This window comes from Chiloscyllium plagiosum, chromosome 5, assembly GCF_004010195.1.
Source record: "Chiloscyllium plagiosum isolate BGI_BamShark_2017 chromosome 5, ASM401019v2, whole genome shotgun sequence".
Lineage (NCBI taxonomy): Eukaryota > Metazoa > Chordata > Chondrichthyes > Orectolobiformes > Hemiscylliidae > Chiloscyllium > Chiloscyllium plagiosum.
The window spans coordinates 78,543,382-78,570,361 of record NC_057714.1 but is presented as its reverse complement, the minus strand read 5'-3'; the positions used below and the strand labels follow the sequence as shown (position 1 = coordinate 78,570,361).

The following is a 26,980-nucleotide window of genomic DNA, read 5'->3' as shown; positions in this document are numbered from 1 at the left end:
ACCCTTTCTATAACTACTAATGATTGAGAATGGACTGAGGGGTGGTAATTGGCTGGTTTAGTTTGTTCTGCTTTTTGTGTAGAATGTACCTGAGTAATTTTCCACATTGTTCGGTACTGCCAGTGTTGTAACTGTTTTGCAACTTGGCTAGGGGTGCAGAAAGTTCTGGGACACAAATCCTCAGGACTGTTGCCAGAATATTGTCAGAGTACACACTGACTCTCTGAAGAGCATCCCACCCAGGGCAAATCCGTGTAGACACTGGGGGAATATGCAAATTCACACTGTTGCCCGAGGGCGGAATTGAACTGGGGTCTCTGACGCTGACCACTAGCCGCCATGCCATCCTTTGTTCTCATGATGAGAAGTAGAACATGAAATTTGTCTGTTAGTGACAGGATTTGGAAATAAAAATCAAATTGGTCACCTCCGATAGCAAAATGAATCACTTTTTTTAAATTTAGTCTTGGATTGTTATATATTTCTGAACCATCGAAGATGAATATAATAAATACTAGTACTCTGTATCAATAGAATTTTCAAAGGGCATTTCCGTTTTACACGAGGTACCTGGTCATTGATCATCCATGCAACTCACCTGACTGTGGGGGTGGGTCCTCCAACTCTGTCTCTGCTACAGGCAGCGTGAAACACAGTAGTTTGCCTCTTGCACCTGGAGCGCCTGGGAAGGAATCCTTTCTCCTCTTTCAGCATCAAGGCGGCAACATTTGTCATGTCCATCTCAAATTCCGAGGAATCTTTAACGCTTGACAGAGAGGGAGAACCAATGGGTTATAGAACAGTTGAAAAGGCTGTCAAAGAGCCGGGTATTCTCTGCTCCCACACTGTTTGCGCATTTGCAGCTTTTTTGGTCCATGAGCTTGTTCAGGACAGTCGCATCAACCCGAACGTTATATGTAGCTGAACCTCATGTTGACCACGTCTATTACCAATACAGGGCTCTCCAGAGAATCTCTGCAGTGTGGAAGGTGGCCGTTTGGCCCATCGTGTCCACAGTGACTCTCTGAACAGCTCACCTTCTATCTCTGTGACCCTGATATTGCCATGGCTCATTCACCTAGTCTGCACATCCCTGGACGCTACTGGGCAATTTAGTTTGGCCAATCCACCTAACTTGCACATTTTGGACTATGGGAAGAAGTTGGAGCACCCAGAGGAAACCCATGCAAACACAGGGCGAATGTGCAAATTCCGCAAAGACAGTCGCCAGAGTGCGGAATTGAACCCGGGTCCCTGGAGCTGTGAGGCAGCATGGTTCCTACACCCAACTTCATTCCCTGAAATAAACAGTCTCTCTTGTTTAGTCTTGTCTGGCATTGGCATTCCTGATGCCATTTCGTACCACGTACCACCCCCCCCGTCCCCACCAAGGTCTGGGAAAATACATTTTAATGTGGTTTGGCATCTCCACCCCTCATGCAGCCACAGCAATAGCTCCAATAGAGTTGCTGTTTCTTTAAGCCTGCCTTAAAAGTTTGGACTGCTCCTTCTGCCTGTCCATTGGATTATGGATGGTATGGAGCTGTCCTTGTATGTCGAATACATAGTTAAATTTCCTGCTGGTAAACAAGTGCCTGTTATCTCTGACTAACACTTTCAGGAATCCATGTAACGTAAAAGATAATGCAGTTTTTCTATCGTCATCCTAATGTTTGAAGAATGAACTCTATGTACGTCCAGCCACTATGACTGGCGTCCACAATGACTAAGAACATTGTGTCTGTGAAAGGAGCTGCGTAGTTGAAGGGTAACTGAGTCCAAGGTTTACCTGACTAATCCCACAAGTGTGGGGGAGCTGCTGGCAGTTATTTCTGTCCTTGTTGTCACTCTGGGTGCTGCCACTCCAATGTAGCTATGTCTGCATCCTATCCTGGCCACCAGACGTAACTTCTCCCTGACATTTTCATTTTCGAAACTTCTGGATAACCCAGGTGAAGTTCAGCCAGTTTCTGGTGGTGACCATTGCTAGGGACAGTCACTCTTGCTCCCCATAATAATATACGATCTCTGCAATGATCTGGTCTCTCTGGTCCAACGTCATTTCAGTTCTGGTTGTGACAGCTCTTTTCGTTTTCCTCCATCATCGCCAGCTGTTTGTTTTACCAGGATTGAATCTTTCTGCATCCAAAGTCTGATATTGTCAGCTGTGACTGGGAGTGTGTTCAAAAAATTTAGAACCATATTGGACTCTGGTATGTCTGCCAGCGGGAGGCAGCTCAGTGCATTCATGTTTGCTGCATGGCCTCTTGGATGGTGTTCTAACTTGTAATTACGTGCACTTAGTATTAGAGCACACTGCTGAATTCAGCCTAAAGGAATGGGTGGCACTGTCTTGTCCTCTTTAAGTAGATCTATCAGGGGTTTGTGGTCTTATTGCAAACTTTTGTCCCTAAAGCTATTGGTGGAACTTCATGACTCCAAATATGATTGATTGCCAAATCTTCCTTCTCAATCTGGGCATGTTTTTGCTCTGCATTAGCCAAATTCTGGATGGCTACGCTATTGGGCATTCCTATATATTGGGCCACCAAGTAGGTAACATTACCCTGATGTCATATGGGGAGGCAGTGCATGTCAATACTAGATTGTAGTGTGCCAACACCTCAGAGGATGACCGCGGTTTCTTCACTGCCCTGAAGGCTTTGGCTTGGCCACGTGACCATTTCTACGGCTGACCTCTTTTTAATAAGAGTTGATGCAAAGGTGCTAGGATGGAGGCCAGGTTATTTGAACTTAATAGTTCACCAGTCCTAAGAAAGATCTAAGCTCTGGTACAGATGTGGGAGCCAGGGTACCTTTAAACGCCCTCACTTTACTTACCAACAGGTATTACCTGGTCTTTTTGACCCTGTAGCCCTAGTAGGTCACTTGGATGTTTGCAACACACTTTTTCCCTTCTAAGTTGTGCGCCCCCCTGGGAGAAACATCTGTGGACTATGTCCAAGTTCTCTCACTGTTCCTTATTGGCCTTTGCTGTTATTAGTATATCATCTAATAAATGGTGACCTACAGTGGTCCTTGTAAAATGTTCTCCATCATCTGCAAGAAAATTGCACAGGCTGACGATACCCCAGGTGGCAGTCTCCGACCTTCCTGGAAAATCCTTCAGATGTTTAATTAGCCCTTCACATTAGGGAATCACTTTCTAATTGAAAAATGTTGAGCCAGTGTAGGTGAATCTTTGTCAACCAATTTCGCCCCATCAAACTTGGGCCTGAGCCTTTTACTACAGTCAGTGGTAACTGAACTGCTGCTTCTCATAAAAGACTGGAACCAAAGTTGTACGCCTAATCTGTAAAGAGTCCTCAGTATAGGTTCAGTCCAGCAGAGGTCTTGCACACGCTGCAAGTGTGGAGTGCAGAGAGAATTTTGTTAAAGGGCTTGTTCTGTAATCACTAAAACAGCCACGCTGGTAGGCGTTTCAGACTGGAGACCTGTGACCAGTGTTGTGCCACAGCATTGGTGCTTGGTCCACTGCTTTTTGTAATTAATATAAATGGTTTGGTTGTGAAAATAGGAGTTATAGTTAGTAAGTTTGCAGATGACACTCAAAATTGGAGGTGTAGTGAACAGCGTGAAGGTGGTTACCTCTGAGTACAATGGTATATTGATCTGATGGCCCAATGGGCTGAAGAGTGGCAGATGGAGTTTAATTTAAATAAATGTGAGGTGCTGCATTTTGGAAAAGCAAATCAGAGCAGGACTTGTACACTTAATGTTAAGGTCCTAGGAAGTGTTGCTGAACAAAGAGACCTTAGAGTGCTGGTTCCATACTTTCCTTGAAAGTGGAGTCGCAGGTAGATAGGATAGTGAAGAAGGCATTTGGAATGCTTTCCTTTATTGGTCAGAGTATTGAGTACAGGAGTTGGGAGGTCATGGTGCGGCTGTACAGCACATTGGTTAGGCCACTGTTGGAATATTACGTGCAATTCTGCTCTCCCTCCAATCAGAAGGATGTTGTGAAACTTGAAAGGGTTCAGAAAAGATTTACAAGAATGTTGCCAGGGTTGGAGGATTTAAGCTATAGGGAGAGGCTGAATAGGCTGGGGCTGTTTTCCCTGGAGCATTAGAGGCTGAGGAGATGACGTTATTAGAGGTTCATAAAATCATGAGGGGTATGGATGCGATAAATATGCAAGGTCTTTTCCCTGGGTGGGGGAGTCCACAACTAGAGGGCATAGGTTTAGGGTGAGAGGGGAAAGATATAAAAGAGACCCAAGGGGCGACGTTTTCATGGAGGAAAACGTATGTGTATGGAATGAGTTGGCAGACACACTGGTGGAGACTGGTACAGTTACAACATTTTAAAAGGCATCTGGATGGGTGTGAAAAGGAAGGGTTTGGAGGGATATGGACCAGGTGCTGGCAGGTGGGACTAGATTGGGTTGGGATGTCTGCTCGGCATGGATGAGTTGGACCGAAGGATATGTTTGCATGCTGTACGTCTCTATGACTCTAAGTGGGTGACCGTTTTAACCAGATGTTTATTTTCTTTCTGATTTGGATATTGTTAAGCAATTTAACAGTTTCAAATCAGATGTACATGGATTTTCCAGAATGTGTACTCTCCTGGAGTTCTCTTGCTGAATTTAGGTCCAGTGGGACTTTTTGCTGTCTCAAGTCCACTTACCAGCAGCAACTACAATGGCTTGCCGGCCCGGATGCTGAAGAAAATTTTGACTATTTGGCGGAGACTTTGTAGTAGCCTGGCAATTGTCGGCTACGGTTGTTGGTTTGTACTGAGAGAAGAGTAGGCCTCTTGTAACTCAAGTAACTTTATTAATGTGTTAGACAATACACATGTACCTTGTATGTTTTACCACAAACATAACTTGTGTACCAACTAGGATCCTCTGACACTCCCTGAGTAGTCACAGAATATAAAAGCTAATACCCCAGCAGGATAGTTGCTGATGCTGACACAGGCTGACACTGGCCAGGTGCTCCATTCCCTGCTTCTCTCTTGTCGGCACTATGTCCTTTACGTAAGGTCTGCTTCTGTGATGGTTGGTCTCTGGAATTTTTGCTGACTCTAGCCTGAGTGTAGTCGTCTTATTCCTTTCTTTACCTCTTTGCAGCTGGGCTGTCTCTTGCCCATTGGGTCAGTCCTGACTGCTTTATTGCATGCCTTTATCTTAATGACCGAGGCACAAGGAGCTATGTAGCATTACCTCATTACCTTGTCCAGATAGGGCTTCAGCTTTACTTAATCTTCCTTGTTTATCACATAAATACCTGGACTCTGATCAGTTTTGGTTCACAAGCCGTTTTTCCTATGTGTCAACAATTTCAGTATTTGTCTGAAGTGTGTCGACTGTTTATATCCCCCTCTCTCTGTCTCTTCCTGCAGGCCTGGCTACCAACTTGGTTTTGTTTTGGGGTTTTGCTGTGGGCTCAATAAGGCTATGCAATTGCCTTCACTCAAGTGTGTTCCCCAAGCTCAGTCAGCCTGGTAAGGATGTCTACTTCCATTGGAATACCCTGCAACGCATATGATCCACTTGATGCATTTTCCGATGATAAAGCCAGTTGTTGTGCCTGTTTGAAATTTAGTTAGGCTTCAGCTAGTAGGTGCTTTTGCATAGTTACATCATTCATCCCTCATATCAAATGGTGCCTCAACATGTCGTTAAAGTTTAAACCGAAGTTGCATGCCTCTGCCAGTCATCTTTAACCAACTGAAAAACCTGATACAGATTCCCCTTTTTTCTCAAATTACAGAACAAAATTACGTCTCAGAATTAGAAGAAACCTAGTGTCATAATATTCCTTAACTAAACCTGTTAACCCTTGAAAGGTTTTAGTATCTGATGCCTCAGGGACAGCTAATCTCCTAATGACCAAAAAAGCTGCAGGTCCACAGGCTGTCAATAAAATTACTCATTGCTTTTCATCTGCCCCAATGTCATTTGCTTGGAGAGGGTGGGGTGGTGGGGGGAGGAAAGAAGTGCATTCTTTCTATATACTGGGCCCAGTTTGGGGCAGTATCAAATGTGTCAAGCTTCCCAAATAATGGTATGATGACAAAGCTTACCCTGACTCAAATATGATTGTTTCGAATGAATTTCTTCAGGAGCGTGTATTTCCCTTGAGATGATATAGAAAACTTAGTTGTAAGCAAGCCATTTGGCCCAAATAGTTTGAGTTCTGAATGTCCTGCTACCCGACTTCTGCTGTTAATGGTATAATGCTGTGTTCCTTGCTTGCTTTGTATGCAAGCCAGGCAAGTATATGGACATAGCCATGCTGTTTATCTCAATTTGTACTTGTGTTTAGTTATCCACAGACCAATCACATTCTGGGTAAAGAGGTTTCTTCCATGTTCCTTGTCGGGCATATTAAGAAGAGTTACACAATTGATTTGTAAAATTGCAGAGCTGAGCAATGAATACACATTATGATCGTTGGAACTTAATCTTGAGAGGAGAGGAAAATTGGGTTATCAGGTGTGCAAAATGTGTATCTATTCAGGACAGTATCTTTGTAAATATGTTACAGTTTCAAGTGAAGCCTTTCAGAATTGAGATTACTTCATGTAAAATAGTGATAAACTTGCAGAAAGTGCTGGTGCCATGGTTGTGCTTGTCTGAATTTAAAAAAACTTTTTTAAAAGGACTAGCTAAAGCATTTCCTAAAAGTTGACATTATTTGTTTCAAATTAACACATTCCGCTTCCATCTCTTTCTCTTAGTAGGTGATTTTTTTTTTCTCTAATTCTGTCTTATTTTTCTTCCTTTTCTCTCGTCTCATTGATTCAAACCATTCTATGATCTTTAGAACATTTTATGGCACAGAAAGTTGCCATTCTTTGAGACAGTGCAAGACCAATTTAGTGGACTGTATTATACAATTTCCTCCTGAAGGAATCCACCTTAGGCAGTGTATTTTGGAATGTAGTCAGTTCTCGTATAAACCTTGTTTGAGAATGTTCGCTCTTCGGGGAAAAAAGAAATTCTGTTGTATGTAAAGCCAGGGCTATAAAAAGCTTGGTTTAAAGCACAAATCCAATTCATGAGCTGTTGAGTTATGTTATGAAACGTAGATTATAATTTTTGAAATTTGTTTAAAATTATATTTTACACTCTAGAATATCAAATATTGTCAGGCTTTGAGCATTTTAATTGGTCAACTCTTTCCTTTTTTATTACTGCATTTTCCTGATTGTTTAATAAGTCCTTAGTCATCTTAGTACTTCCTTTGCTGCTCCACTGTTCAATGTAAATCAACAGTGTGAGATTGAGGAACTATTCCAAGGTGCAGGATCATTGTAAGACTTGGTTGCTAATATGCGATCCTTGATTTGGTTGGTGAATACAAATTCGTCCATCACCAGTAAAACTAACTAAATGGAAATTATCATAGCAATTTGCATAGCCTGGCTTTTCTCTTTCTGTTTACAGATATTGGATACCATGTTTTATTAAAAATATTCAAGTTTCTTTCAAAAACAGTCTTGACATAAAATACTAAATAGGCAGCGTGTTTAGAGTACAGGTTTGATAAGGGCCACAATATTCAAAACTGAAGAAATTAGGAATCTAATTTGTATCTTTGCTCTTTTATTAAATATCTTTGGATTATATTTAGATACCAAACTTTAGCAATACCAGTCTTTACGGAAATTATAAGTTTTTGGATATTTCAATTCCCTCAAACAAGTAAATAAGAATATGTTATGGACCAGACCAGACCAGACCCCCTCAAAATATTATAAGAAGGTAGCCTAGACCCTAACTTACTTTAAAGGTAAAGTACCATGTTCCAGATGCAATGTGATTGATCAATTTATTCGCTGTTAAACAAAACCCAACTTATTCGAACACTGTAGTTAAAATATAACAGAAGAGGAATTTAGAATAACAACTCTGAGAAAGCTTAACAATAAATGCAGTAACTATTACTAATTGACTGTTCCATTTTAGTAATACCCTGTAAACACATCCCTTGGCAAAACGTCAAGTTCAGAAAATAAATTTGTCTTGCAGGTAACTTAGCAGTAGAGAGAAACCCCAGCTTCTAACTGTAACTGAGAGGGGGAAAATATAACTTCTACTTCAAAACTCCAGCAGATTCTGGATTGAATGAAATGGTGGCCAATCTGTGGAATTTGCTGCCACAGAAGGATGTGGAGGCTGCGTATATTCCAGAAAGATATTGATACATTGTTATATATTACAAAGATCAAGGGCATAGAAAGAAAACTGAAATGTGGTGTTGAGTTAGAGGATCAGCCATGATTGTATTGAATGGCAGATCAAACTGGAGTTGAATATATTCCTCGTCCTCCATGTTAAAATCATGTCTCTCAAACTTGATTGGTTATTTGAAGAAGTAACAAAAGGAATTGATGAGGGCAGAGTAGTGGATTTCAGTAAGGTGTTCAACAAGGTTCCCCAGGGGAAACTGGTGAGCAAGCTTAGATCTTGTGGAATACAGGGAGAACTCGCCATTTGGATACAGAACTGGCTCAAAGGCAGAAGACAGAGGGTGGTGGAGGAAGGATTGTTTTTCAGATTGGAGGCCTGTGACCAGTGGAGTGCCACAAGGATTGGTGCTGTGTCCACTACTTTTCATCATTTATATAAATGATGTGGATGTCAGCAGAAGAGGTATAGTTAGTAAGTTTGCAGATGACACCAAAATTGGAGGTATAGTGAAGAAGGTTACCTCAGATTACAACGGGATCTTGATGAGATGGGCCAGTGGGCTGAGAAGTGGCAGATGGAGTTTAATTTAGATAAATGTGAAGTGCTGCATTTTGGGAAAGCAAATCTTAGCAGGACTTATACACTTAATGGTAAGGTCAAAGGGAGTGTTGCTGAACAAAGAAACCTTATAGGTTCATAGCTCCTTGAAAGTAGAGTTGCAGGTCAGTAGGATAGTGAAAAAGGTGTTTGGTATGGCTTTCCTTTATTGGTCAGAGTATTGAGTACAGGAGTTGGGAGGTCATGTTGCGGCTGTACAGGACATTGATTAGATCACTGTTGGAATATTGCGTGCAATCCTGGTCTCCTTGCTATTCGAAAAGATGTTGTGAAGCTTGAAAGGGTTCAGAAAAGATTTACAAGGATGTTGCCAGGGTTGGGGGATTTGAGCTATAGGGAGAGGCTGAACAGGCTGGGGCTGTTTTCCCTGGAGAGTAGGATGCTGAGGTGTGACCTCATAGAAGTTTATAAAATCATGAGGGGCATGGATAGGGTAAATAGACAAGGTTTTTTCCCTGGGGTGTGGGAGTCCAGAATAGAGGGCATATGTTTAGGGTGAGAGGGGAAAGATATAAAAGAGATCTACAGGACAACTTTTTCACACAGAGGGTGATACATGTATGGAATGAGCTGCCAGAGGAAGTGATGGAGGCTGGTATAATTGCAACATTTAAAAGGCATCTTGGTGGGAATATGAATAAGAAGGGTTTGGAGGGATATGGATCAGATGCTGGCAGGTGGGACTGGATTGGGTTGGGATATCTGGTCAGCATGGGCGAGTTGGACTGAAGGGTCTGTTTCCATGCTGTACATCTCTATGACTCTATCAGCAAATTTAGAGATTTTTGCCGTCAGCACACATTTCCAAATGATTTATATAAATCAGAAAAAGCAAGGGTCCCAATATCAATCCCCGGGGAACATTGCTTTCAACTTGTCGATCTATACCTATCTGTTCCATACGTTTTGTCTAACTTCTAATCCATGTTACTGAGAACCCATCAATTCAAAACATTTCTAAATTGCTAACCTTAAGGCCGTAAGATATAGAAGCAGGATTAGGCCATTTAGTTAATCAATCCTGCTCTACCATTCTCAACTCCATTCTCCTGCCTTCTCCCCCAACCTTTGATCCCATAACAATCAAAAATCAATTTCAAATGGGTTCAAATCTGTTTTAGATGCACTCAATTTGGCATCCACAGCCTTCTGCAGCAGAGAGTTTCACAGATTCACCACCCTCTGGTTGAAGAAATTCCTCCTTACATCTGTTCTAAAGCGTGGCTCAGTGGTTAGCGCTGCAGCTTCACAGCACCATTGACCTGACTTTGATTCGAGCCTTGGGCAACTGTCTGCGGGGAGTTTGCACATTTTTTGTTTCTGTGTGGGTTTCCTCCCACAATCTAAAGTTGTGTAGGTTAGATGAATTGGCGAAGCTAAATTGCCCATCATGTTCAGAGATGTGTAGGTTAGATGCATTAGGCAGATGAAATGTAGAGTCATAGGGTATGGGAATGGGTCTGGGTCGGTTTCTCTTCAGAGGGTTGGTGTGGACTTGTTTGGCCAAATGGCCTGTTTCCACGCTGTAGGGATTCTCAGATTCTATGAAAACATGTTAGCCCTTCACTCTGAGGCTGTGCCCGCAGGTCCTTTTCTCTCTTATGAGTGAAAAAGATTTTCTCTATACAGACCTTTCAGTGTTCTGTCGATTTTCAATCAGACCTCGCCCACAAACTCCCTCTCCTATCCCAATATCTTTCTAAATTCCACTGAGTACAGACCCAAACCCGTGTAACACCAAATTAACACTTTCTGAAATACTCCATATCCACAGCACTATCCTTAACCACTCTCACTCACCTCATCAAAGAAATTAATTAATTTGTCAGGTGTGATCTGTTCTTGACAAAGCCATGTTGATTGCCTAGTACTAATTTATTGTTCTGTGTATATTTATATTATCCCACATTATCACCTCCAGTTTTCCCTCTATCCTTTGTCTCTCTCTTAAACAATAGCATCACATTTACATTTGTCCAGTCCCCTGGGACTAATGCTAAGATACTGCATGAAATTAGGATTTAATATTTCTCCCTTGATTAACTTATCAGGCTGAGAATTTTTGGAGTAATATTTAAATTTTTGAAACAATGTTGATAAGCATCTAAAGAATAATTCTGTGTGTGTGTGTATGTATATGTATTTTGCATCTGCAAACACAATTTAAGCAGGTAGCTACCTAATGAAGGAGCAGCACTTCAAACGGTAGTGCTTCCAAATAAACCTATTGGACTATAACCTGGTGTTGTGATTTTTAACTTTATACACTCCAGTCCAACATGGGCACCTCCAAATCATAAGCAGATAAACGTACGCTGGCATGCATGCTTGACATCTATACACTGTCAATATACATGAATAACAAACGGGCAACAGCTGATATTTGCCTACAAGGAAGTTACAACTCTTGCAGTTATTTTTGTAAAATTGAGTGGGAAATGTTGATATTATAGTTAACAATAATAGTGGTAAATGCTGAAATAAATGTGATCGGAATTGTGGTAAAAGTGTGCACTGTATGGATGTTCTTCTATGACACTTAAAAATGTATTAATCTTTGTGTGATTTTGTAAGTTTTCTTAATTATAAGATCATAATGAATGTAAAATGGGATCTGTTTGCTGATTTAAAAAAAAATTAGGCTTTATCCCTTTTTTCCCCCAGACTTGCTACATCTGTGAGGAACAAGGCCGTGAAAGCAAAGCAGCAACTGGTGCTTGTATGACTTGTAATAAACATGGATGTCGACAGGCTTTCCATGTGACTTGGTTAGTATATTTTCTCTGTGAAAGATTGACATAAGGCCTTCACTTAATACGTACATGGTAGTGCTGTACTAAACATGCGTACTGAGCAATACAGGTCAGGATGACCTTACGTAGAATCTGGTGCTTTACACCTCACCTTGATACCTTTTGACCAGCAAATGGACCATGCTAGCAGTAGTTCATTTACCTTTGTTTTGGGAATGAAAATTATGCTTGCACAGCAAAAGATTTGAGTTGTGCGGTGATTTTATTCACTAATGAAGTATGGGCTGATTGTCTTGCCTCAACACTCAGAATAGCAATGGCACCTGAGGTATCTGCAGATAATTAAACCGTGCCTGTATGACGTGAGAGTTTCAGGAGAGGAAATGAGAAATTTTGGAATGAGGTTTGGAAAAAGAATGGCGCAAACTTACAATAGATAAAAACCTAATAGGTCTATACTGATAATGTTCCATAGAAGAACGCCCCTTCCCCCATGTCCCTCCTCCCTACCTTTTATCTTAACCTGCTTGGCACACCCTCCTCATTCCTGAAGAAGGGCTTATGCCCGAAACGTCGATTCTCCTTCTCCTTTGATGCTGCCTGACCTGCGCTTTTCCAGCAACACATTTTTAAGCACTGATCTCCAGCATCAGCAGTCCTCACTTTCTCCTAATGTTCCACAGAAGTCCTACACCCACTTTAATGATCTCTTCCCACATTGTTATTCCCAATTTTTCTCCTCCCTTATTTATTCTTAGAGTTTTTCTTCAAAAGTGGAAATGTGAATGCTATCACAAGAAAGTTGGAGCATAAATAAGCCAACCAGTCCATCAAATCTGCTCTGTCATTCAGTGAGCTCATGTCTGATCTGATAACCTTCAACTCCGTTGACCTGCTTTTTCCCTATAACCTTTACTGATAAATATATTCAAGACTGAGATGGACAGATTATTAAACAGCCCAGACTGTCCAACACTCTGCGGTGAAGAATTGCACAGATTCACTAACCTCTGAGAGAAGGAATTTCTCCTCATCTGTCTTAAATGGTGCATCCAGTGAGTTCCACATGGTATTTATTTTAGAGGACCCATAGTTGCTCACAGTATTCCCAAGTGTGGTCTAAACTGGCTAAACAAAATCCCACTGGTTTTTGTTATTTATCTAAATGATTTGGATGTGAATACAAGAGATATGGTTAGAAAGTTTGCAGATGACAACTAAAATTGGTAGTGTAGCAGACAGCAAAGAAGGCTACCTCAGAGTACAATGGGACCTTAATGCGCAGATGGGTTGAGGCGTGGCAGATGGAGATTAATTTAGGTAATTGAGAGTTGCTTCATTTTGGTAGGGCAAATCAGGGCAGGACTTGTACACTTAATGGGAAAGTCCTGTGGAGTATTGCTGAACAAAGAGACCTTGGAGTGCAGGTTCATAGTTACTTGAAAGTGGAGTCGCAGGTAGACAGTGGTGAAGAAGGCATTTAGTATGATTGTCTTTATTGGTCAGTGTGTAGAGTACAGGAGTTGGGAGGTCATGTTACAGTTGTATAGGACATTGGTGAGGTCACTTTTCGAATACTGCATTCAATTTTGGTCTCCCTGCTTTAGAAAGGATGTTGTGAAACTTGAAAGGGTTCAGAAAAGGTTTAAGGATCTTGCCAGGGTTTGAGGGGATTTGAGCTATAGGGCGAAGCTGAATAGGCTGGGCCTATTTTCCCTGGAGTGTCGGAGGCTGAGGCATGACTTTACAGAGCTTAATAGAATCATGAGGGACATGGATGGGGTGAATAGACAAGATCTTTTCCCAGAGTGGGGGAGTCCAAATCTAGAGAAGATTTAAGTTGAAAGGTGGAGGATTTAAAAGGGACCTAAGGGGCAAAGTTTTCACGCAGAGGGTGGTGTGTGTGAAATGAACTGCCAGAGAAGGTGAGATTAGAATAAATTAGGAGCGAAGGGTCAGTGTCCATATTGTATATGTCTATGATTCTAAGTTTAGCTTTATCTTCCTGCTAATACATGGATTAGAATTGAGAGCTCTTATGTGTTAATCTTTGTGCTATTTTTATCCATGACACGTCTTTTCTAAGATCTGTTGAAAAATTAGAGTATTTGCCCCAGTGACCTCCACTCCTTCGAGAGTTATTACTAAAGTTAGAGATACCCCTGAAGTAGAACATATCTCTTACTGACTTGTGTTATATGCAGTTACATGCAAGTGGGAATTTTGAAAAGAAGTAGAATAATCTAATACTTACATCTCCCTTACCCCATTTCCTAAAATAATTGTCTTTTGGGGTATTATCAGAGATACAGGTTTAAAAAAAATTGTCGGTCAGGGAGGCATTTGATATGGTAGTATCAGAATAATTTATTAAGCCAAAATAATTATGTTTAATAAATTAACATAACCAGAATCCAAATTCAAATAGTTTATGCTTCCCATTGATTCTAGTGGCTACAAATGGCTCATGACTCCCTGTTCTTCTTTTCTGTCTCCATGTTATCTTGCAGAAACTTGGCACACTGATGTCAAGGACATTCTATTCTTCCCCTATAGTCAGTGGCCCTTTCTGTGATGTCATGTTCTGATCTTGTATGTCTACTTCTTACATTAACTGTCAATTGTGATCCCTACCCATGGTCATGACCCAAACAGTACATCCTTAACACAAACACCGCATCCGACACGTAGTTCTAATTAACTCCTTTATACATCCAAAGTAACCGTCTGCCTACTGGTAACTCATACAAAATGCACATAGAAGGAATGTGTAATATCAAACAAAAATTTTAAAGGATACACATTTATAAAATGTTTGCATTCTCTACAGTATGACTTGGGTACTGTTCAACTGGAAACTTGCCCAACTGACTCTTCTAACTGTATGAATGCTGACCATATCAGGAAGCTGCTAATCATGGATGCATAGTAATGAACCTTGTTTTGGCTATAGTAAAGTCCAAGCAGCTGTAATCGCAATTAAAAAGTCCCAGCATCTTTGGCCTGGTCTAGCCTGGGAAGCTGAAGTCAACTGCAGCATCTCCACTATTTTTATTGACAATTAACTGGAAGTTGAACATGGAATTTAGTGGCCTATGTGGCACAGGAACACAATGACCTTGCCAACTGAACCAGTTGGAGACTTAATTCAAATTGCCTCTCTTCCCCTCCTCTTCTGAAGGCATCGACCTCTTTCGAAGCAAGATCCGCAGACCCTGATTCCCTTCAGTACCTTGCACAAATGGCTTTTATTCATGTACCAGTCTTGAAGGTACGTGGTCAGCACTCTGATGGATGTTGGGTAGAAGTTTGTGGGTGTGTGGCATCATATGCACCCTAACTGCCAGCTTCACTTGACATTTATATATTTTCCATAGGATTGTTGAATTGCAATCTAAATTTCTTCAGCATATCAATGAATAAATACACTACATTGTATGGTACCTGTCCATCTAAATCAGCGGGGTCCTAAGTTGGATACTTGATTTTTGTTCAGTTAGTTGGTTGGTGTCTGTTGCAGTTGGTCTTTCTGGTTGGGTAGGAGAGGAATAATGTTCCAGTTTCTGGGAGTTTCTGTTCCTTGTTGCAAAATGCATGTCTGTTCATATTATTTCATAATAGAATTTGAGATGAACTGAAATGTCCCTATTGTGAAATGTTTTTGTGTCTACTGTCCACGCTTTATACATGAAGGTAGCCATTGAGCTAAGACTTTTGTAAGATGGTAATACACCCATATACCACTATTTTTAAAACACAGCCCCCAAAAATTATATGTATGTCCTGTCTCTTGTCATGCAAGGAATTCATATCAACTCCTTTGAAGAGTTAATGTAAAATTCCAGTTATAAATAAAGTTAGTTCTCCTGAATATTGGCAAAGTTAAAATTTAGGGCCATCTGATTGTGCACCACAATAAATATGAAGCTTAATCAACCAACAATTATAGAGCTACTAGATTGAGCTCAAAGTTCCAAAGTGGTTTTGGCCTGCAGAGTTATCTAGAGAAGAACAGGAAGAATCTGCTTTTTGGTGATGAGCGTAAATCACAAATTTCTGTTTGCAAGCAACGTTGGTGGTCAGTCAATAGGGTTTCAAAATGCTGCACTCCAGCCTGACTCAAGTGGTATTAGACAGGATAGATCGAGTAAGTCCTTAGAGTGTAAAGGCAGAAGGAGTATACTTAAGAGGGAAATCAGGAGGGCAAAAAGGGGAAATGAGATAGCTTTAGCAAATAAAATTAAGGAGAATCCAAAAGGTTTTTACAAATACATTAAGGACAAAAGGGTAACTAGGGAGAGAAATAGGGCCCCTCAAAGGTCAGCAAGGCGGCCTTTGTGTGGAGCTGCAGGAGATGGGGGGAGGGGAGATGGTAAGGATACTAAACTAGTATTTTGCATCAGTATTGATGGTGGAAACAGACATGGAAGGTATAGAATGTAGGGAAATAGATAGTGACATCTTGAAAAATGTCCCTATTACAGAAGAGGAATGTCTTGAAATGGGTAAAGGTGGATAAATCTCCAGGACCTGATCAAGTGTACCCTAGAACTCTGTGGGAAGCCAGGGAAGTGATTGCTGTGTCCCTTGCTGAGATATTTGTATCATCGATAGTCACAGGTGAGGTGTCGGAAGACTGGAGGTTGGCTAACGTGGTGACACTATTTAAGAAGGGTGGTAAGGACAAGCCAGGGAAAAATAGACCAGTGAGCCTGACTTCGGTGGTGGGCATGTTGGAAATCCTGAGGGACAGGATGGACATGTATTTGCAAAGGCAAGGACTGATTAGGGATAGTCAACATGGTTTGTGCATGGGAAATCATATCTCTCAAACTTGATTGAGCTTTTTGAGGAAGTAACAAAGAGGATTGATGAGGGCAGAGTGGTAGATGTGATCTATATGGACTTCAGTAAGGCGTTCGACAAGGTTCTCCATGGGACACTGATTAGCAAGGTTAGATCTCACGGAATACAGGGAGTACTCGCCATTTGGATACAGAACTGGCTCAAAGATAGAAAGCAGGTATCAAACTGAATAGCTTCATTAAATAATTTGTATCTTTTGGTCATTTTTGTGACAATCTTTATTTTTCTTTTTGTTTAGTGCTCAGCTGGCAGGACTTCTGTGTGAAGAAGAAGGTTCAGAAGCTGATAATGTTAAATATTGTGGCTACTGCAAATATCATTTTGGCAAGTTGGTGAGTGCTATGAATTTTTCATGGGTAATGATACAGCTTTCTTATTTAAAAAAAATAATCTAAAGTAACAACTATTTGTTTGAAATCAAATGGAATTTAAAGCTAGTCTAATGATTACTACATGGCCACTATCTATTTGCAGTAATAACCCATTTGGCTCACTAATGTTCTTCAGGAAAGGGAATCTGTCATTCTTACCTGTCCTGGCAAAAATTTGACTCCAGACTCTGAAAAATATGGTTGACCTATAACAATGTGGTTTATTAAATGCCATCTGAAATGACGTGGAGAGCCAGCCACTTCAAGGGATACTTGGAATGGCCTTGCTAGCGTGCTCACATCTCAAACAAGAACAAAGAAAAATGATAGAATTGAGTTTGTGTAAGAAAGTCAGGAAATGATCTACCCCACAACCTTACTTGCCAGACAATTATGTTACTCTTAAGGCAGTTTACACTTTGTCGTTCTGAGTTCACCATTTCACTTCAACTGTGGGGAGAATACAGATGTAGAATGCAGTTAATCTGAAGGTTGTTAACAAATGACCAGTTGGTGATGAAATTGTATTAAACTAATGAGTTTTACTGGTTTATCTATTTGCTGTTGATTCATTTTATTAAGTAGAGAATAGAATTGTGTAAATAAACTGCAGGACAGGTTACAGTATACACAACTTTACTATGTAGATATTAAATATCAATGGGCATTGTAAATCAAATTTAAGTTTTATATATCCATGTGCTTGGCTCCTCTACTCTTGACTATTTGAATGCATCCCAAGTCAGCTTAGACATTCTAATTTGAAATCCTTTCACAATGTCCTGTGCACTTGTTTCTCTCCTCTGAATGCTGACCTGCATTAATCTTTTGCTTAATCAGCTGCCTGTTTTAAAATGCTCATACTTTTTTTTTCCTCTGGTTGTATCTTTATAGTCTCCTGCGCAAAAACCTTCAGGGTATCTGCACTCTTTCAGTCAGGCTTATTGAGCATTCTTACTTTCCCACTATTGGTGATATGTTTGCAGCTGTCTATTCCCTGTTGAAGGGCTTATTCCCGAAACATCGATTCTCCTCCTCTGATGCTGCCTGACCTACTGTACTTTTCCAACACCACATTCTCGACAGCTGCCTACTTCCAGCCACTCACTCGCACTCACTTTTGCACTCACTCGCCCTAACTATCTCACTCGCTTTCTCTCACTCTGTCTGTCTGACTTTCTCTCTCTCTTATTCTAGCTTATTCTAGCTCTCTCTCTCTCTTTCTTGGTCTCTCTTTCTCACGCTCTTTCCCTTGCACGTTCTTTTAAGATGAACATGCAATCCAAGATTTTTGTTTGTCTTAAAGTCTACTTCTGTGGCTTAATGTTGAAGTCTGTTTATAGTGTTCTTGTGCAGACCTTTGGGAAATGTTTACTACCTAAAAGGTGCTATATAGTTAGAAGTTTAACTGTCAGAAATTGAAGTTTTCGATCTAGTTTTGGAAGATGTTGGCATAAATTATTTTTGTGATATATTAATATAACTTTTACAGTTTGGATTAGAAAACCTGGCACATGGATGGCTTACTTTTTGTCAAGAGATTTCTTAAAAAGAAGCTAGGTCAAATAATCCTCCTGAAACAGTGACCTAAATCATTGTGCATCAGAGATCCGGGCACGTCTGGAGTGCTGTTGGAAGATTATATTTATTGTGGTGACTTTAGACAAATGTGGTATATATTGAAACCCTTCAGCATATTTGTGGTTCAGAATAATTAAGGATTGATATTCATTAAGAAAACTCAATTTGAAAGATTTTAGACCGCTTTTAGAGGAGACCTGACTGTGGTTAGAAGTGAAGATAGTTTCTTTAGAAAAGTGTATGTACAATTTAAGGGAAAACACAATTACCTAAGTGTAAAAGTTTAGTTGGGTGGAACTTGCAAATCAGGAGTATTGTTTAGAAATCTGCAGGTTGTTAAAAGCTAGGAAAGGCAAAGCATTCAGTTTTGAGTATTCACGTAAGGCAAGTTCACAGTTCATAGGAAAGAATAGAGAAGATTTGATACAGAAGAGTACTCTGGATTTCCAGACTCTGGAGACTTTATAACTGCCACAAAATGTGACAAGATTTTTATTTTGCTTTTTTTTTAAAAAGATCTTTCAAACGAAGTTCCATGCTTAGATAGCTTAATTTGTTTTAATTTTTTGAATGTTATGTACTAATTTTCTGTTCTTAAAGGAAGTTTACAGCCTCGCGTGATTATGGATGCTCACCATGTTCATAAAAATAAAACATACAGATAATGAGTTAAGGCTGATTTCTTTCTCTAAGTGCTGGGATCATAACAAGTGGAGCTCTATCTGGGCTTTGAGTTCACTGAATTTAAGTGGAAATTGTGTCTCTTCTTGAGAAACTGGTACTGTACATGGAAAAGTGCTGAATGTAACATAGGAGTGTTGTGGACTTTGTTATATATATTAAATTTTGACATTCGGTGCTGCCTCAAGTTTTTGAGGAATGTAAGATTTAACTGGGTTATTTGAACTTTTTAAATAAGACTAAGTTAAGCAGATAAATCAAAGGTAGAAACAAAAGCAGGACCTTGTAAGGAGGTGATGTTGAAAGTGTTTATATCCAGCATTTGGAATTGGAAGGGAAACATGTCACAGCTGGAATCAGCTACAATAAAGTTGGAAATATTTTTAAAAAAACTTGAGTGTAAGAGAAACGAAAAGAATTCAATTAGAATAAAGTAGAAGAAGAAACTCAATGGAAAGGGAGGTGAAGCATTCTAACTTAAAAAAAATGGAATTTAAAAATGTTTGAACTCAAAAGAGATATGGAGATGAGACAACATACTAGGCCAGAGAAAAGCTTAGATTAAGCAGGGAAAGAGGGGATAGTAGCTCGGAGGATGATTCTGATTCCAGTGAGGTATCTGATTTAATTAAAAATATGTTTAGTGCTTAAACTTACTGAGAATGAAGTTGAGAATTGTAATTTCACTTCAGTTGAAAAGGTAGCTGGTCAGATGTTGAGGCCAAAAAAAAATTTGGACCTCATATAAGACACTTTGACAGTACTGCTGTGAGTGTGAAAGCTAGTTTCTCAGAAGAACAATCTGTAAATTAATAAACCGTTTAAAAAATGAAATACTCAATGTATATGAGCTTTCTCCTGAAGTTCATCAATTAAAATGTAGAAAGAAGGAAAGAAATCTAATAAGATATTTGTAGAATTTGCAAAAAGTGAGGTTAGAGATTTGATCACTGAATTTGGAGAAAAAAAATTGAGATTGTAATGGAAGTTATGATTATATAACAACTTTAAGATTCCTGCAAAACTTAAAAAAAAACTGTATTATTAAAAACTGTATAGATGCACATCAAGTATCAGAGATCAGTGAAATATCAGTTCTAACAAATTCCTTGTGATTCTCAGATGATCTCCCATCTGTAATTGCCTGAAGGAGAAATCTGTTGATGGAAGAGGCACTAGTTTTTGGCAACAAATGAAAGGATGCCAAAGTAATAAAGGAGAAAGGCTAGAACCAAAAAATAATGTTTCCATTGTGATAAGACTGGACAAAGCAAGGCCATTTGCTGAAATGAAATGGGGCACCAATTTGCAGTTATAGGCACACCTTAAGCACTCTTCAGACAATGGGCCACCATGAAACGAAGTATGTATTAAAATTGTAGCAATAGTACAAAAAGAACATTGTTTCCTTAGAATGTATTAGGAAGGGAGAGATGACTGAGTGCAGTAAAGAAAATCCATCCTCAATTGCTGATGAGGAATCAGATCACTGGAAGTTCTTAATGTTTTATGTCAAAGGAGAAATTGTTTTGTGCTTAAAGGAAGCAAACCAGTAGATATTGAGACATTCTGGAGCAAGTCAGTTATTGATATTGATTTGATGATAATATTTATCTTCTGACAAGGTTAATGAAAGAAAATGTTTATTGGAGGTGTACATGGAGGTTACACAACAGTCTCAGCGTTGGATTAAAGATTAAATGCGGATGTTGTAGTTGGAGTAGTGAAATAAAATCCATTCCTATCAGGATTTATCTTGGGAAATGACTCAGCTGGTTCAAAAATATTGGCCTCCTGGAGGATAGTGGAACAAACAAGAGGTACAAGAAACTAAAATTATAGGAGGAAGTTTTCCAGACTGTTGCAACAGGTCCAAAAATTGGATAAGACGAACAGTATATGAGGAAAAGAAAGGAATAACTGAGAAACTCAGATTATTGGAAATGATTTTAGAAAATTTAAGTAACCAGATGAAGGTTCACTTCAATCCTGAATTGAAAGTTATGCCCAACAACCTCCTCAGAAATTGAATTAGAACTCTACCCAAGTGTTATTATTTGTAAGACAATTACTGATGAGAAAATGGAGATCAGCTCAAATACTAGCCAGTGAAGGGTGCACAGTGATCCATCAGGTAATTCCCAAACCAAGTTTCAAATAAGTATTTAGCAGAATCTTAACCAATTGTATAGAATGCCTAACTGAAACAAGGTCTGAGAATCAGTGCCTTATATTGATTATACATGCTTCAACAAGAATTTCTGAAGCAGGCCCTTTTGGGTGGACAGAAAATCCTGCAAAACTAGTAAGGAAAATGTTGGTTCAATTGGATTACCCAAAGAAGTCCAACCTGATCAGGGTTCAAATTTTGTCGCAAATATTCAAAGAAATGATGACTACTTTGGGAATAAAACATTCAATTTCTTCTGCTTATCACCTGCTATCTTGAGGTGCATTGGAAAGGTGGAATTTAAATTTGAAGATTAGAGCTTATAGACACAAATGCTTGAATAATTGCAATAAAGGAGTTCCCCTGTTACTGTTTGCCATTAGTGATGCTCCAAATTAGTTTACAGGATTTGTCCATTTGAACTGGTATGGTCATGAGGTGGGAGAACAATTGAAATAGATTAAAGAAAAAAAATGACAAACCACAGCTCAGACTACACTTTAAGCTCACTTGAGTTTGAGAGAACAGACCCAGAGCCTGTGAGTTAGCCAAAAAGTATTTGAAGAGTGCTCAAGAAACAGTGAAAACAGCAGGTTTATAAAGTAAACCAGTAGATATTGAAACACTCTGGAGCAAATCAGTCATTGATATTTTTCTTCTGGCAAGATTGGAATTTTTTTGTTGCAGGAGTCAAGGTGCTAGTATTGTTTCTAGTCTCTGGGGATCCAAGAAAAACGAGGCTCAATGGACCCCTTACCAAATCAAAAGAATTAAAAAAAAAGGAGATAAATTACTTGGTGAATACTCCAGAGAAAAGAGAACGAAATCACCAAGTGTCATGTTAATTTTAGAGATTGAGAAAGATGGTAGTCAGTGCAAGTGTATTTACATAGTCAAATTAAAATATCAACTGATGAATGAGTATGAATTTGAAAATTCAAAAGTTGGATTTTTCCATTCTAGGACAAATGAAAAACTTCGTGATATGTTGGCATGTTTGTTCCAAACTTATGCACTGTAATGCCTCCTTTGACAAATTTGTTAAAGAAAAGCAGAAAAGTTGAATTGACACCAAATTCTCAGGTTGCTTTTGACAATTATATTAATTTTAGCAGCACCACATAATAATCCATTCAGATTGGTTCGATGTTATGGGCATTGGTGTGAGTGTCATTTTACTACTAAACGGTGCAATGTCTGTTATTTTTCAATGAAACTGAGTACATTTTAATAGAAATATTTGTTAATGAAAGAGACATCTTGTTTGTAAAGCAAGTGCATCTGTTTGAAATCTACATCGCCAAGAGTATAAGAACATAAGAACTAGGAGCAAGAGTAAGCCATCTGGCCCTTGCAGCCTGCTCTGCCATTCAATAAGATCATGGCTGATCTTTTTGTGGACTCAGCTCCATTTATCTGCACTTTAACTGTATCCCTTAATTCCTTTATTGTTCAAAAAAAATCTAATTTTGCTTTAAAAATGTTTACTCAAGTTGCATCAACTTCTTCACTGGGCAAGGAATTCCATTGATTTACAACCATTTGGGTGAAGAAGTTCCTCCTTAATTCAGTTCTGAATCTCCTCAAAATTGGTGACTTGCACTTCATGAACCCATGCTGCGTCTGCCCAACGGGAAATTTCTATTTTGTTATTTCTTACTTGATAATAGACTCAGGCATAAAATGTGTTGCTGGAACAGCGCAGCAGGTCAGGAGCATCCAGGGAACAGGAGAATCGACGTTTTGGGCATAAGCCCTTCTTCAGGAATGGCTTATGCCCGAATAGACTCGGGCATCTTCCCCATTACAGAGATTGAACTCACAGATCTATAATTCCCCATCTTTTGTTTTCCTCACTTTATAAACAGTTGCATCACATTTGTTGTTTTCCAATCTGCTGTAACTGCCCCAGAGTCCAGCGACTTTTGGAAAATTACTATAAGTGCACTTGCTATTTCTCCTGTCATTTCTTTTAATACCCTGAGATGCATTCCATCAGGGCCCGGAGACTTGTCTATCCTTAGTTCAACAATATGGAAGAAATTGCAATCGATATAGACATTTATTTTGGGAGAAATTTTGGGACAAGAGTGTATGGTTGTTTTGGTGGAGTTTAATTTTTCTGCTGTCCAATTGAAAAATAATTCATGTGCTTGGAAAAGTTTTTTTGTAGCTGATGGTTTATCACTGCCACATGTGAAGGAAAGAATGTGGTCATTCAGATGCTCTTGAGTAAAATATGGCTGTCAAAAATAATAATTTTTGATTTAATGACACAATATTGTTAATCTAACAAACCATTTAACCCTCTTTTGATAGGGAATGATGTTGCCTGTTAAAGATACATTTTCATTCTTCTTTGTGAGGAGGCGTAATGAGAGATGCGATTTATTTGTATTTTAAAAATCATGGTTTACTTCAGAAGGAGATTCATATCAAACTCAAAGCATCAGCTTTATTTATTCGCCATTGGTGCTGCCATACTGTCTGGTTTCTTCAGTATTTCCTCTTTTTGGGTTGTAAGTTTGCTCGTTGAGCTGGAAGATTTGTTTTGTAGATGTTTGGTCACCATGCTAGATAACATTAGTGAGTCTGGTTGAAAGCGCTGTCCCACTTTCTATTTGTGTGTCTTGGTCTGTGGTGGGTGATCTCGCTTCTGGTTCTTTTTCTGTTTGGTTGGTAAACAGGGTCCAAATCGATGTGTTTGATGGAGTTCCGGTTTGAATGCCAGGCTTCTAGGAATTCCCATGTTTGTTTATTTGTTTGTTTAGCTTGTCCCAGGATGGATGTTTTGTCCCAGTTGAACTGGTGTCCCTCATTGTGTGTGCAAGGATGCCAGTGATAGTTGGTTGTCTTTTGGTGGCTAGTTGGTGCTTATGCATCCTGGTGGCTAGTTTCTTGCCGGTCTGTCTGATGTAATGTTTGTTGCACTCTTCACAGGGTATTTTGTATGTGATGTTTGTTCCGCTGGTTGTTGGTACAGGGTCCTTCAGATTCTTCTAGAGCTGTTTGTGTTGGTAGGTTATGGGCTACCATGATGCCAAGAGGCCGGAGTAATCTGGTCATCATCTCAGATACCTTTAATGTAAGATAGTGTGGCTAGAGTCTCAGGGCATATTGTGTCTTTTTTGTTTAGGTTTGTTGTGTAAGAATCGATGGACTGTGCTTATTGGGCACCCTTTCTTGAATATGTTGTATAGATGTTTTTCTTTGGCATCTCTTAGTCCCTGACTGCTACAGTGTGTTGTGCCTCGTTTATATAATATCCTGATGCAGCTCCATTTGTGGGTGTTGCAATGATTGCTCCTCTAGTTGAGTATTTGGTCTGTGTGTGTTGCTATCCTGTCAACGCTGGTCTGTATCCCTCCATTGGATTTTCATTCTACTGTGACATCAAGGAAGGGGAGTCTGTTGTTTTCTTCTTTGGTGAACTTTATACCAGTAAGGAGGATGATCATGTGTTTGTGGGTTTTATTTGCATTGTTCCATTTCATGATGAAGATGTCATCCACATAGCGGATCCAAAGCTTGGGCTGAATCATGGGGAGGGCAACTCGTTCTAACCTCTACATAATTGCTTCTGCCAAGAATCCTGATATTGGTGATGCCATGTTGATTTGTTTGTAGATCTTGTTGAGGGTGAAATGGGTTGTGAAACATAGGTCTACTAGTTTGACATGGTTTCTTGGCACCATAGTAGCTCACAAACCTACCAACACACCGAAACAGCTCTTGATAACTCTAAAAGATCCTGTACCACCAACCAGCAGAACAAAAGACATATACACAATACCCTGCAAGGAGTGCAATAAGCGGTACATCGGTCAGACTGGCAGGAAACTAGCCACCAGGATACACAAGCACCAGTTAGCCACCAAAATATGGCCAACTATCATTAGTATCCTTACACACAGATGACGAGGGACACCAGTTTGATTGGGATAATGCATCCATCCTGGGACAGGCTTAACAAAGACATGCACAGTAATTCCTCAAGGCCTGGTATTCAAACTGGAACTTTAACAAGCATGTTGATATGGACCCTATTTACCAACCTCTCTGTGATATCCCCCACCACAAAAGACCAAGACACACACATAGAAAGCAGGACAGTACAGCAGTGTTTAAACGGAGGCTCACTACTGATGTTTGGAGAAAGTGAGGACTGCAGGTACTGGAGATCAGAGTCGAAAAGTGTGGTGCTGGAAAAGCACAGCTGGTCAGGCAGCATCCAAGGAGCAGGAGAGTCAACATTTCGAGCATAATCTCTTCGTCTGGAATGAGCCAAAGGGCTGAGTGATAAATGGAAGGGGGTGGAGCAGGGGGGCACGATCGCTGGGAATGCAATAGGTAGATGAAGGTGAGGGGTGATAGTAATAGGTCAGAGAGGAGGGTGGAGCGGATAGGAGGGCAGGGAGATAGACAGGTTAGACAGTTCAAGAGGGCAGTGCCAAGTTTGAGGGTTTGAACTGGGGTAAGGTGGGGGCAGGCGAAATGAGAAAACAGGTGAAATCAACATTGATCCTGTGTGGTTAGAGGGTCCCAAGGTGGAAGATGAGGCATTCTTCCTCCAGGCATTGGGTGGCTAGAGTTTGGTGGTGGAGGAGAGCAAGGACTTGCATGTCCTTGGCAAAGTGGGAGGGGGAGATGAAGTGGTCTGATTGGTGAGTGTGTCCCAGAAATGTTCTCTGAAATGTTCTGCAAATTGGCATCCTGTCTCCCCAATGTACAAGAGACCACATCAAGAGCAATGGACACAATAGAGGAAGTACAGGTAAATCTGTCAATTTGGGTCCTTGGATGGAGATGAGGGGCAAAGCATGAGCACAGGTTTTGCACTTCTGGTGGTGAGGAAGGTGGCAGAGCAAAGGATGAGTTGGTGGAGGCGTGGACCTAACAAAGGAGCTGCGGAGGGAATGGCCTCTGTCGAATGCAGACAGGGGTGGGCAGGGAAATATATCCATGGTGGTGGGGTATGTTTGTAGGTGGTGGAAAAGGCAGAAGATGATGCATTGCATCCAGAGGTTGGTGGGGTGGAAGGTGAGGGCCAGGGGGTTTCTGTCCTTGTTGTGATTGGAGGGGTGGAGTTAAAGGGTGGAGGTACGGGCAGTTGAGGAGATGCATTGGAGGGTATCGTTGACCATATGGGATGGGAAATTGTTGTCATTGAAATATTAGGCCATCTGGGATGTTCTATGGTGGAACTGGTCGGAGCAGATGGGCTGAGGCAGAGGAACTGGGAGTAAGGGATAATGTTTTTGCAGGAGACAAGGTGGGAGGTGGCATAGTCCAGGTAGCTGTGGGAGGCAGTGGGTTTAAAGTATATATCAGTGTTGAGTCGGTAGCCGGAAATGGAAATGGAGATGGAGAGGTCCAGGAAGAGGATTAAGGTGCCCAAGATGGTCCAGGTGAACCTGAGGTCAGGGTGGAAGGTGTTCATGAAATTGAACTGTTTACCTCCTCGTGGGAGCACGAGCTAGCACCTATACACACATCGATGTAGCAGAAAAAAAGGTGCAGAGAGTTTTGGCGGTGTAGCTGTGGAAGATGGACCACGTCCCCAAAGAGGCAGGCAGAGCTGGAGCCCATGCGGGTGTCCATGGCTACCCCTCTGGTCTGGAGAAAATGGAAGGATTCAGCGGAGAAATTGGTGAGGGTGAGGACCAGTTCAACCAATCGAATGATTGTGTTATTGGAAGGGTATTGGTTGGGTCAGCAGGACAGGAACAAACAGAGGGCTTGGTCACCTTTCGTCATGCCGGATGGATGTGT

The 26,980-nt window shown here is 40.4% G+C and overlaps 1 protein-coding gene across 1 annotated transcript in view; it reads left to right on the top strand.

The window, feature by feature from the left end:
- LOC122550028 (protein AF-10-like) overlaps nucleotides 1–26,980 on the top strand; it is a 148,529-nt gene that overhangs the window by 54,845 nt on the left and 66,704 nt on the right. Inside the window, exons 2-3 of the mRNA XM_043690436.1 lie at nucleotides 11,451–11,554; nucleotides 16,644–16,737. Of these exons, the coding sequence (XP_043546371.1) occupies nucleotides 11,451–11,554; nucleotides 16,644–16,737 (198 nt within the window). The remainder of the gene's footprint in view (nucleotides 1–11,450; nucleotides 11,555–16,643; nucleotides 16,738–26,980) is intronic.